The 13,266-nt window shown below is 38.0% G+C and overlaps 1 protein-coding gene across 1 annotated transcript in view; it reads left to right on the top strand.

Moving 5' to 3' along the window:
• Nucleotides 1–12,385, top strand: part of CLCA2 (chloride channel accessory 2) — a 75,212-nt gene extending 62,827 nt beyond the window's left edge. Inside the window, exons 15-16 of the mRNA XM_068961179.1 lie at nt 3,206–3,439; nt 11,943–12,385. Coding sequence (XP_068817280.1) covers nt 3,206–3,439; nt 11,943–12,385 — 677 coding nt within the window. The remainder of the gene's footprint in view (nt 1–3,205; nt 3,440–11,942) is intronic.
• The last annotated feature ends 881 nt before the right edge of the window (nt 12,386–13,266 follow it).

Genomic DNA, 13,266 nt, shown 5'->3' with positions numbered 1-13,266 from the left:
TCTCTATTTTTCTACTATATGTACTTTTCAGTAGAAAACAATTAAGATGCTACAGTGGATTTGCATCTCCTGATATTTTTTGTGTTGCTAGAATATAACTTGCTCTCACCTGTATTTAAAATAATTTGGATTACTTCAAAACCAACATAAATCAATTCTCAAGGTAACTCAACTCTACTACCAAGATGTGATTTTGTATCTAGATATAATACTTCATTTCTAAATAGATATCTCCTCCTTTATATTATACATCAACATTTTTGAAAGCCTACTAAGTGACAGGCTTAGTCCTAGGACACCAGGACTTATTGACATCAAATCAGTAAGACTTGATTCCTATCAAGGAGCTTGCAGACTGCAGACTGGTATCTTTTTTAAAGCCATGAATTTAAAGGATTCAAATATCAATATCTACAGTACACTGAGAATAGAAAAGTCATATTCAACTCTGCTTTTATCTGTGTACTTCATACAGGCCCTTGATAGCACAGAAATAAAAATTTAGATTTCTCTAAGCATGCCTACCCCACTCCAGTACTCTTGCCTGGAAAATCCCATGGATGGAGGAGCCTGGTAGGCTGCAGGCCATGGGGTCGCTAGTCAAACACGACTGAGCGACTTCACTTTCACTTTTCACTTTCATGCATTGGAGAAGGAAATGGCAACCCACTCCAGTGTTCTTGCCTGGAGGATTCCAGCGACGGGGGAGCCTGGTGGGCTGCCGTCTATGGGGTCACACAGAGTCGGACATGACTGAAGCAACTTAGCAGCAGCAGCAAGCATGCCTAGCTCACATAACATTTGTTAGCTTTTTCAGGTGATGACCCTGAACGTGCACAATATGACACAAAATGACAACTGCTCTCTTTTCACACAGCGGAATCTCCACACACTGCAGCAGCTACTCCCTTCCTCTCCTCCCCAGGGCCTCTGCTGAATCTGCTGTAGATTCCACCCAGCCTGCTCATTCAGAGCTTGAGAGCTCTCCCTTGCATGTTCCCACACTACTGATCCCTCTGAAAAGCATTCAAGAATATTAAAAAGAAATTTTGTTGGTCCCCCTTAAGCTACTGTCCACTTCTTTACTCTCTGTCCTCTAGTTCCTTGAAATTGAACCTATATGAACCTTCTTGCCCCCAGTTTACTATTCAGCTCACTGCAAGCAGACTTCCAGCCACATGACCATGACTCCACTGGAACTGCTCTGGTTCTAGTTACCAATGACCACCTGCTGTTAAGTCCAAAGGGCACATTTCAGTCCTCATTTTACTTGACACAGGTGATTGATTTCTCCTTTGTCATTTCCTGGTTTCTATGATACCACACTCTCTGAATTACATCTTATTCTCTTTTTCCCCTCCTCTTTTTCTACCAAGCCTCTGCTGCTGCTGCTGCTGCTAAGTCTCTTCAGTCGTGTCCGACTCTGTGCGACCCCATAGATGGCAGCCCACCAGGCTCCCCCGTCCCTGAGATTCTCCAGGCAAGAACACTGGAGTGGGTTGCCATTTCCTTCTCCAATGCATGAAAGTGAAAAGTGAAAGTAAAGTTGCTCAGTCGTGTCCGACACTTTAGCGACCTCATGGACTGCAGCCTACCAGGCTCCTCTGTCCATGGGATTTTCCAGGCAAGAGTACTGGAGTGGGTTGCCATTGCCTTCTCCGACCAAGCCTCTAAGCCTCTAAGTGTTGGCAATTATCAGAGCTTAGTCTTAACCTTCTCAGTCTTCTATCTGGAGCCACACTGCCTGAGTTTGAAATCTAGCTCCTCTATTTACTAGTTGCGTGACTTTTGGCAAGTCACTTAGACTGTATACTTAGCTTCATCATCTAAAAACATGGGGGTAATTGTGCTCTCCTCATAGCATTGCTGAAAATGTTAAATAGTTGCTACATGGAAGGTACTTTAAAAAGTGCCTGACATATAGCAAGCACTTGGCAAATGCTATTTGTTTTTACACCTGAAATTCTTACTGGGCAATATCATTAACCTATATGGCTTTAACAACATCTTTATGCTGATAATTTCCAAATTTGGAGGTTCAAAATTATTAAATGTAGCTAAAACTTCTTCTTTGAGCTTAAAATCTATGTCTAACTGGCTCCTTGACATCATTAGTTAAGTGATTTACAGGGACCACAAACCTTGAAACTTAAATTTGTCTTCTCTTAGCCTGTTTGTCTTCCCATTTGCTCATTTTAGGAAAGTGAGAGCTATTTTTTTGGTCCTCAACTTTCTCTCCTTTACCATTCCATATTCAAATGCATAACCAGATTTTGCTGATTTTTATCTCTAAAATACATCTAAAAATGCCTGCCTGCCACCCCTCCACTGCTGTTACCAGCCCGAGCTACCATCTTCTTCCATCTGGACTGTTGCAGTAGCCTCACTGCTCGCTATGCTAGTCCATTCTCCGCTGAGAGCAGCCAGAGTGACCTGTCAGAGAGCAACGTGACCATATCACTGCTTTGCTTCCCCACAGCATGTAGGATTAAACTATAAAACTATTATAGTGGCCCACAAGGTCCTGCCTGAACTTCTCTCTCCTGTCTCATCTCAAACTATCTTCCTCCTAGATTTAAATTTTTCTAATGTGCAAAACTCTTCCATACCTCAAGATTTTTTACTCAGCTTGTTCTCTCTGCCTGGAATGTTCTTAACCTCTACTCTTTATCTCCCTGATTCCTACTCATACTATAGGAAATCTTTAAATGTTACTTCCCTGATACCACTTTAAATTATTTGTTGTTGCTTAGTTGCTAAGTCCTGTCTAATTCTTTATGACCCCATGGACTGTAGCCCACCCGGCTCCTCTGTCCATGGGATTTCCCAGGCAGGAATACTGGAGTGGGCTGCCATTTCCTTCTCCAGGACATCTTACCGACCCAGGGACGGAACTTGCGGCTCCTGTATTGGCAGGCAAAGCATCCTTCCTTTTTTTTCTTCCAACATTTGCCACAATTATAAAACATGTGATAAATTCTGTGAAGGACACTGTTTTGTCTATGATTGCTGGCACAGCATATGCCCTCAGAATACTTATTGAATGAATGAATGGTTGAATGAATAAAAGAACTGTTGAATAAACAAACGTATTCTAAAGATGTAGCAAAGGAAATAAGGTCTCAAAATGTCAATAATTATAAAAACAAGCTATCCAGGAGATTGTAATTTGTTGTTTTGGCTATTCTTTTCTTTGATGTCACAGGTAATATTCAGATGAATGCCCCAAGAAAACCAGTGGGCAGGAGTGAGGAGGAGCAAAAGTGGGGCTTTAGCCGAATAAGCTCAGGGGGCTCCTTTTCTGTGCTGGGCGTTCCAGCTGACCCACATCCTGATGTGTTTCCACCATGCAAAATTATTGACTTGGAAGCTGTAAAAGAGGAAGAAGAGGTGATTTTATCCTGGACAGCACCTGGAGAAGACTTAGACCAGGGCCAGGGTAGGTTTCTTGCTTTCATTATCTATTTTTCTACAAAGTGGCGTTTCCAGTTACTGTCAGGGGCCAGCTGGGTAAAAATAGCTTTGGAGATTTACAGCTGACAAAGTTGCAGAGGGTTGTCATGAAAAGTTTTGAGTTGCTGATAAGGCCATGTATCCTGGAGTACAGAAAGAGAATGTATCAGCTCCCCCAGGATTGAAGAGGTCTTGGTAGACTTATGACACTAATATAGAAACCTCTGTTGGAAACATAAATATCACATGTAACAGTGATCTAGTCAAAAGAAATCGGTTTTACATGACAGAGCATGGACTTTTAAATACTGGAGGCAATTAGTCTTCTGAAGATTGAATGGTAAATTGTAAATTCAAGGATTTGCAATTCAGGTTTAAGGGAATAATTCCTGTAAGTCATGAAGTACTTGGCACACTGTCCTCTCCTACTTCTGGTCATCATTTTTTGTTAGGGAGGCTCGGACCTGTTCTCCAACTTGAGGCTTTCTAACCCTTGCTTGGACATGATGAGTTCCTTCTTCTACCCTTTCTTTTCTAATGCTTTTATGCCAGCCTCCAGGCTTCCACCTACCTCAATTTCTTGATAGCAACTCAACAGACTAAATTTTCTGAAAGAATAAATGTTCCAACATCTTTGCCATTACCAAAACATGATTATCATTGGTTACACATGAAACAGTTGATTTCCTAAAGCCTCTGATTGAGATTTCTGTAGGAACCAACCTTCTCTCTTGAAAGCTAATTTGTCAATATCAGTGAATAACAATGGCCACCTTAGGCCTCTGCCAGTCTTGCTTTCAAATTGGATTTTTTTTTTTTTTTTGGCTTATAATTCTCTACTACTCTCTCCAGAAAGTGTCTTACTTACAAATAATTCCGCACTGCTGAGAAACAGTCAATATTGTAGTTTTGTCTTGAAAAATCTGTTATCACAGTCTATCTCTTCTTGCTAGAGAAGAAAGAAGAGAAATATTTCACATTCTAATTTAAGGATTCTCCTAATTTAAAGTTTGGAGATATGAATTAATTGAAACTGTGGGATGGGTGTATCGCTTGTATAATGGAAACAGCTGTAACTTAACATTAGAGCCAAAAAGTAGTCCCCACTGTGACTACAAGCCCAGCTGTTGGATCTTTGGCAGTTTGCTTAAACTCTATTAGCCTCAGTTGCATGTGTGAAAAATAGAACTAATAATATTTATTTCACAAAGTATTATAAATATGAACTAAGGTGACATGTAGAATACAAAATGGAGGAGAAAGAGGGCCCAGTAAATTTCCTGGACTCTTGATTTGTGTTGCTAGAGTTCTGTAGCTTCTTATTTGAAGTAAGTAGCCACCCACACTCACTCCCATCTTTATGTAAAAGTAAGTGTTGTGCCAGCCATCTAGTATTTTTCCTCTTTCCTCACTGCCTCAGAAGCACAGTAGTGTGAAAAGAGACAAGCTCAGACTACTGGTAACTGTGTTCCCAGTTCTCAGTGGTTTCAACTATACCACTGAATTAAGAGCACAAAGAAAATGGGTGTACAGTGTCAGTGATTTTGAATGGCTTGAAAAGAAGAAACACAACTGAATGGAACTTTAGAACTGATATTACAAAGGGCTTTAGAAAGGGAGAGAGGATTTCACACATTCACGTAAATGGCCCTGCAGGAAGGGGAGGGTGACTAGAGCAGGGTGACTAAAGCATATCAGCCCTGCTACAATGTGAAATCTCAGATCACAGAAGATCGGGGCGTAGGGAGTGGTTAGATGTGTATGGACTTGCCGAGATCACTCAATCATAACTGATTTGATGACCCAGCAATGGCAAAATTGACCAATTAGCCATGAGTATACCAACTAGCAAGTAGGTACCTGTTTAACTCATAAACATGTGCTTTCACCCTCTTTTTTTTTTTTTTCACAAATTGTTGTCTAGAAAGGTGTGATATTCACCTTTATCACCAGAGTTAAAAACAATCAGGGTATTTCTCTGGCATTACAATTATGAAAAATTTCACTATTCTTAAAAACCTTATTAGCAATAAATGAACAACTCATATATATCACTGTATATACAGTACCAACTCTTTACCATATACAATATACTGTATAAAGAAGACAAAGTATATGAAACAAGCAGAATATTACCAGATCATTATTATGTATGGGAATATATGTGGACAAGGTATTATGGAAATAGGTTATTTCCTTAACTCTTCATTAAGAGTATGGGTTAATAACTGTTAAAACTGAGTTTTTATTATTTACTGTGTGCTAAGTCGCTTCAGTATGTCCAATTCTTTGCGACCCCATAGACTGTAGCCCACCAGGCTCCTCTGTGCATGGGAGTCTCCAGGCAAGAATACGGGAGTGGGTTGTCCTGCCCTTCTCCAGGGGATCTTCCCGACCTAGGGACTGAACCTGCATCTCTTATGTCTCCTGCATTGGCAGGTGGGTTCATTACCACTAGCACCACCTAAGCAATATTAAGTGCCCAGTACAGTGCTAAGTGAAAGTGAAAGTCTTTCAGTCATGTCCAACTCTTTGCGACCCCACAGTCCATGGAACTCTCTAGGCCAGAATACTGGAGTGGGTGGCCTTCTCCTTCTCCAGGGGATCTTTTCAACCAGGGAACAAACCCAGGTCTCCCGCATTGCAGGTAGACTGTTTACCAGCTGAGCCACAAGGAAAGCCCAAGGATACTGGAGTGGGTAGCCTATCCCTTCTACAGCAGATCTTCCTGACCCAGGAATCGAACCAGGGTCTCCTGCATTGCAGGTGGATTCTTTACCAACTGAGCTATCAGGGAAGCCTGTAAACAGTGCTAAACATTATATAAAAGTAATTTAAGATGGTATTACACTCCAAGAACTTATAATCCTACGTTAAGAGAGAAAAGACATAAAATAGTCAAGAAACCATCTTATGTATTACACGGTGCCATTTGTATAATTCAGGCTTTGGGAGCTAAAGGTATTAGAAGGATGTAGAGTGAGTGGAAGCAGATGAAAGGCCAGCTTCTAGTGCCAGGGGCCTGAGCAGAGTCTTTGGAGTAGTGACAGAGCACAAAAGCACCAAACTTGCACCTCCTTCCTTGCAGCTTCCCGTGTGTCTAACAGCCTGACTTTCAAACTGTTTCTTCTGACATCTTTTCATTGTGTTCTTATACAACTGTCATTGAATATATTCTCTTTACAAACTGTTGAAAATTTGCTGCTTTTGAAAAGCTTTTCAGTAACAATGGTTTTTTCCCACTTCCCTCAAACCTCAGTTATGTTTCTTGGGTAGAAGAAGGCCCAATGTAGGAGAAACATAAAATAATCCTTAAGGGATGGTTTGGATTTCAAATGAAGAGAGGAAGTAGGAACTGTACCCACTGACAAAGAGTAAACTCCCTGAAGATGGGGTCAAGTTTTTGATTCTCCATGTACTAAAAATTTATTGGCAAAGATGCTAATGAAAGTGTAAACCTTGGTAACTGGAAAAGTAACTTATTGGGAAATGGGAAATAGGTAATAGGGGACAGTGTAGCCTAGCAGAAGGCTGCACAACATAGTGTTAAGTTATTGAGCTCTGGAATCAGACGGACCACCTTTTATCTGTGTAGCCTTAGGCAAGTTACTTGATTTCTCTAAACTTTTGGTTTTTATGAAAAAGCAGATAGTAAGAGTACCCATCTTAGTTGAGAGAACTGAATGAGAAAAGGCACAGAGAGGGATTAAAACAATGTGTGTGTGTGTGCGCGCGCGCTAAGTTGCTTCAGTCTTGTCCAACTGTTTGTGACCACATGGACTGTAGCTTGCCAGGCTCCTCTATCCAGGGGATTATCCAGGCAATAATACTGGAGTTGGTTGCCATGCCCTCCTCCAGAGGATCTTCCCGACCCAGGGATTGAATCTGTGTCTCATATGTCTCCTGCTTTGGCAGGCAGGTTCTTTACTACTAGTGCCCCTGGGAAGCCCAAAACAGTGTCTGCTCCATACTAAATGCTCAGTAAATAGCAGCAGTTATAACATTTTGGAGCCTGAAAGGATCTTAAAGATAAACTAGTCTGACCGCTTGTTTTAAATGCAAGGGAATGTTCCTGAGAGGTTAAGTGTCTTGCTCATGGCCTTGAGAGCTGCTTTCATAGACTGATATATACTGGGAATGTACAAAAAGTGAAGTCACTCAGTCATGTCTGACTCTTTGCGACCCCATGGACTGTAGCTTACCGGGCTCCTCTGTCCATGGGATTTTCCAGGCAAGAATACTGGAGTGGGTTGCCATTCCCTTCTCCAGGAGATCTTCCCAACCTATGGATTGAACCCGGGTCTCCCGCACCGCAGGCAGACACTTTACCATCTGAGCCACCAGGGAAGTCACTTGAGAAAGTATAGGTAGAGGCCAAAACTAGAGATATACCTAAGAGGTCAAAGATACAGAACCAGCCCATTTTCTTTCTCACAGGGAGACAACTGTTGTAAACAGAAAGAAACCTTTCGTGAATGTATGAGCTGAATTAGTTTTGAGTCTTTGTAGTTAAACAGTTGTCCTAAACCATTTTTAATAGCTGCTCATTGTTGAAAGTATATGGTGCTTGGAATTAGAAGAAATGAGTTCATTTCCCATACTACAGCTCCCTAACTTGACTATAGGCATGACATTTAACCTTCTGAGTCCCAGTCTTTTTTATTTTAAAATGGGATGATCAACTTCACACAGAGGGAACTAGGTATGTGGAAAATCTATGTAAATGCAAAGGCTTATGGAACATTACTTGTTTCATCATTTAAGAGAAGATTCTGGCACAGCTGCATGGGGAGGGCTTTTTCCATAGAGAACAAAGGGCATAGGAAAAATGAACATGTTCCATTGTGAGTGTAGATCTGATGGTCAGCCTAGTTTCTCATCATATCTGTACAATTGTATTTGATCCACAGTAGGAAGCAGTTCAAGTGGGTTCACTCAGAGAATATTGGCTGATTGATAAATTTGAATATGAAGGTGATTTTTGTTTTGCCAGCCTTCTTTAACAGTGTTTTACTCTAATTACAACTCAGGAATATATATAGTCTCATTATTAAAAGTTATTATAGATTTAGAAAGTGCTCAAAACATAGTCACTAGAATATTTTTATTTTTTTAATTAAAACTCAGAATGTCCTGTTGTTTTTATTCCTGAGAATAAAATTGTCCTTTCTTGAATTCTGTTTATTGTTGAATCTATTTTTAACCATTTTAGGTAAGAATTATGCTATATTAGAGTGAGTACTACAGGTGGCTTTCTTTTGCAATTATTTCTGACCAATAATTTTGTTTTTGAGTTGATAATACATGAACATAGTTTGAAAGTCATAGCAATACAACAATATAAATGTACTTAACATTGCTGAATTATACACTTTAAAAAGTGGTAAAGATGGTAAAGTTTATGTTATGGGTATTTTACCACAGTTTTAAAGGTCAAAACAATATAAGGAAAATCGAAACAAAATTCTGCCCTCATTTACTCAAATTTTTATGCTCTATCAATTGCATTTTTCTTAATTTATCAGAATCTGCCTTGCGTTAATATTATACCACTACACATATAGAAAGAGACGTGGGTGGCTCAGATGGTAAAGAATCTGCCCGCAATGCAGGAGACCTGGGCTGGATCCCTGGGTTGGGAAGATCCCTTGGAGAAAGGGATGGCAACCAACTCCAGTATTCTTGTGGAGAATCCCATGGACAGAAGAGCCGGGCTACAGTCAATGGGGTTGCAAAGTCAGATTCAACTGAGCAACTAACACACACACACATACATACGTAACGTGTGAATCTTTCAAAAGTATACTTCCATTTACCCTCTGTCATCTGTTGTGGTCTTGCTGTCATAGATTTTACTTCTACATTTGTTATAAACCCTACAATGCATTATTATGGCTTTTGTTTTAAACAATCAATTATCTTTCAAAGAAATTTTAAAGAGAAAAAATTTATCCTTTTTAATTACCTATCTAGTATAAACACCATTTCTAGTCTTCTTCTTTCCTTCCTGCAGATCAGATTTTTATAATTTCCTTTGTAGTTGAGGTCTTTGAGTAACAAATTTTCTCCATAGTAACTTTTCTGAAATGTGTCCCTTAATTTTTAAAGGACATTTTTCACTAGGATGTAGAATTCTAGGGCAACAAGTATTTCTATCAGCAGTTTAAATATATCATTTCATTGTCTTCTGGCCCCAGTTTTTTCTGACAAGTTAGCTTTAAATTATTTTCCTTTATCTTTGGTGTTCAGCAAATTGCCCATGACGTGACTCAAGTGTGGTTTTCTTACACTCACCCTGTTGGGGATTACTGAACTCTCCAAGTCTGTGGAGCACTCTCTTGATAAAATTTAGAATATTTTTCAGCTGATAAATCTTCAAAAAATACCTACATTAATTTACTCTTCTTTCCTTCCTGGGTATTATATATCATATCATAACTTATCATACACACTAAGTGGATATGTCTGTGGATCTTAAAGGTCACTGAGATTCTGTTCAGTTTTGTTCCTTTTCTTTAATGAACCTGTCTTCAAGCTTACAAATTCTTCCATTGTGTCCAGTCTGCTACTAATCCTCTCAAATGATTTTTTTCACTGTATTTTTTTCCAACATTTCCATTTGTTTCCTCTTTAAAGTCTTCATATCTCTCTTCAAATTTCCTGTGCCTTCCTTCACTATATCCAACTTGTCTTATGTGTAGACCATATTCACCATGGTTATTTTAAGATTCTTATCTATTAATTTCAAATCTGTCATTTGTGACTGCTTTGATTTGCTGACATATTTCTTGACTATATATCACATTTTCTCTTTCTTTGCATATCTAGTAATTTTTATTATATATTGGACATATGGTAGTAAATTATAGACCCTGGACTTTATTGTATTACCCTGAAGAGTTCTGAAATTTTCTAGTAGATACCTTGGATCACTTGGAATTTTAGGATGCTTGGTTTCACTTTTGGCTAGTGTTTGTCTATTTCAGTTTTGCTCTTAATCGTATAGCATATCCCTTAATCCTGGGACACAATTTTATTCCTAAGGCACAGCTTTTATAGTGTTTTATTAGGCATGTCAAGATATTTACCAAGCTCCTTTAATGTGACAAGACTCGCACTCCAAACTCTATATCTCCCCTGTGATGGGCACTGGCATAAGACTCTACTCCATTTATCAGCCATCTAGCTATGGTTGTTCCCTTGAGTCCTTGATTCTTCACCCACAGACGTATAATTCAGAGGTCTTCCAATGATGTGAGAGAAGCTAATACCCAGATTTGATGCTCACCCCTCTGTAGCTCCCTTAATTTTCAACCACTCTGGCAAACCCACACTTTCTCCTCTGATTTTTAAGACCAAGAAGATAGTAGCTTTGTGTATCAGTTCTAGATATCTGTACTGAAGTGGAAAGTACCTTCAAAGGAAAAGTTGTATAAATGTAAATCAGTCCCAATCTGGTTTTCTTCTTTTACAGGTTGTAACTCCTTTGGTTCTTGTTTGTTTTTATCAGATTCTAGTTTTTCTTTCCCCTTCCTTTCTTCCTTCAGAATTTATATATATTATCTGCTAGTGAGTTAGTCCAATAGAAGCCACTCAACCATTACCATTTATCTTTAAGTTACAAATATTTTTGTCACTTAGCATATATGTTTATATTTTGCTTAGGGGTCTTTATCCCATGTAGAAATTTTTATTTTATGTGTATAAATTCATGGAATTTTTTGTTTATGGCATCTGGATCTTGAGTCCTAATTATAAGGTCCTTTTCCACTTCAAGTTTACAAAGAAATTCATGCATTGTTTCCTACTACTTAATATTTTTTTACATCAAACTTTTTATTTACTTTGGAGTTTTTATCCTGGAAAAAATGTTTGCAGTATGGATCATATTTTTTCCAGCTTTTGCCCAAGTGTTTTAATATGATTATCAAGAAATTGTACCTCCCCCCATTAACTTGGATTCTATCTTTATCATATACTAAATTCCTGAATATGTCTTGGTTGATTTTTGTATATGGATCTATTCATGTACCTGTACTGCAGTTTTCTAGCTGTTGAAGCATTGCAGGGTTTTTCATCTGATAAAGTCAGTCCTTCCACTATAAATTTGCTATTTTGTAAATTTATATGGTTAATTTTGATTATTTAGTTTCTGTTTAAACTTGCAATAGGCTTGTTAAAACAGAAACTAGAGACACTTTTAATAAAATCATGTAAAATTTACAAAATAACTTAGGGAAAATATAACATCTTTTATTGTGCTGAATCTTGCTATTGAAAACATAATAAAACCTTTCTCTTATTCAGGTTTTAGTATGAGTTCTTATGTAGTGTCTTAGAAGTTTTGTCCATATGCATATTTCTCTCCTTGTTTATTCATAGGCATTTTGATATTTTTGGTTGCTATTGTCATTAAGCCATTTCTAATAAACTAGAGAGTTTATTCAAAATCACTTAACTTCCCCATTTGTATTTTTTTTTAATTTCAGCTAACAGCTATGAAATAAGAGTGAGTAAAAGTCTGCAGAATATTCAAGATGACTTTAACAATGCCATTTTAGTGAATACATCGAAGTTAAATCCTCAGCAAGCTGGCACCAAGGAGATATTTAAATTCTCATCAGAGCTTTTCACAAACGGACCTGAATATCAACCTGATGGAGAGGCACAAAAAAGCCACAGAATTTATATGGCAATACGAGCAGTAGACAGAAACTCCTTAAAGTCTGCTGTCTCTAACATTGCCCAGGCATCTCTGTTGATTCTCCCAAACTCTTCTCCTGTACTTGACAGAGATGATCTTATATTAAAAGGAGTTCTGACAGCGATAGGTATTATAGGAATCATTTGCCTCACTATAGTTGTAACACACTGTGTTTTAAACAGGAAAAAGAGAGCAGGTAAGAAAGAGAATGAAACAAAATTACTATGAGCAAATGTACAGAGTACATTCCCTCTTGAATATAAGATCCATGGCTTTTTCACTTTACAAAAACATACTAATAAAGTCAAATTAAAATCAAATTATTAAAAATGCCTTGAGTTTCTGTGCAATATAGATCATAATTTTACACCGTAAATAGACAAAAAAATCTTTTTTATAGCATTAATTGAGGGGGAGGGGAATTAGAAAACCTTTAGGCTTTGGCTATAGACAAAATAATGGAATTTATTCTCTAAGTTAATGTGTTTAAAGGCAAAGGCAATAGCAAAAGTGAATCAAAGACTCAAAAGCTTGCTCTATTGAAGAGGAAAACTAGGTTCAAGTAAAGAGAAGGAAGTTATGCCTGAATGATACCATATAATTATCTACATGGAACAATTGTTCAGTTGCTATGATTAATTTTTCATTTCTCCTTATTTGTTCAGAACAGGTTGTTTGTTTATGACTAAAGGTCAAGTTGTATTTTATATATGAAGCACCTATTGTAAAGTCCTTTTCTTCTTTCATTTGGTTAAGTAGACTACAGATAGATGCCACTGCTAATGCTCAAAGAGATTTGGTTCACTGTAAGAGTTAACCTTAAAATGTAGGTATTATCCTTGTCCCCTGACACTGGTTTTATAACAGAGGTATATTAAATTTATTGCTTATAATGTTCTACTCTTATCAAAGAAGCTTTCCACATAATTTGCTCTGAGTGTTATTCAATGAAAATGGTTATAGTTCTCATAGGACTAAGTAAAGAAAAAAGTACATAGTTCTGAGCTTATTTTAACACACATATAGGCTATATCATTTCATTCAACTTCAACCAAAGAAGTCACAGGGGAGAAACTGACCTTTGGAAATTATTAACTAATTCTGTTTTT

The sequence above is a fragment of the Capricornis sumatraensis genome, chromosome 2, assembly GCF_032405125.1.
Source record: "Capricornis sumatraensis isolate serow.1 chromosome 2, serow.2, whole genome shotgun sequence".
Taxonomy (NCBI): domain Eukaryota; kingdom Metazoa; phylum Chordata; class Mammalia; order Artiodactyla; family Bovidae; genus Capricornis; species Capricornis sumatraensis.
This window is presented reverse-complemented; position numbering and strand designations above follow the sequence as displayed.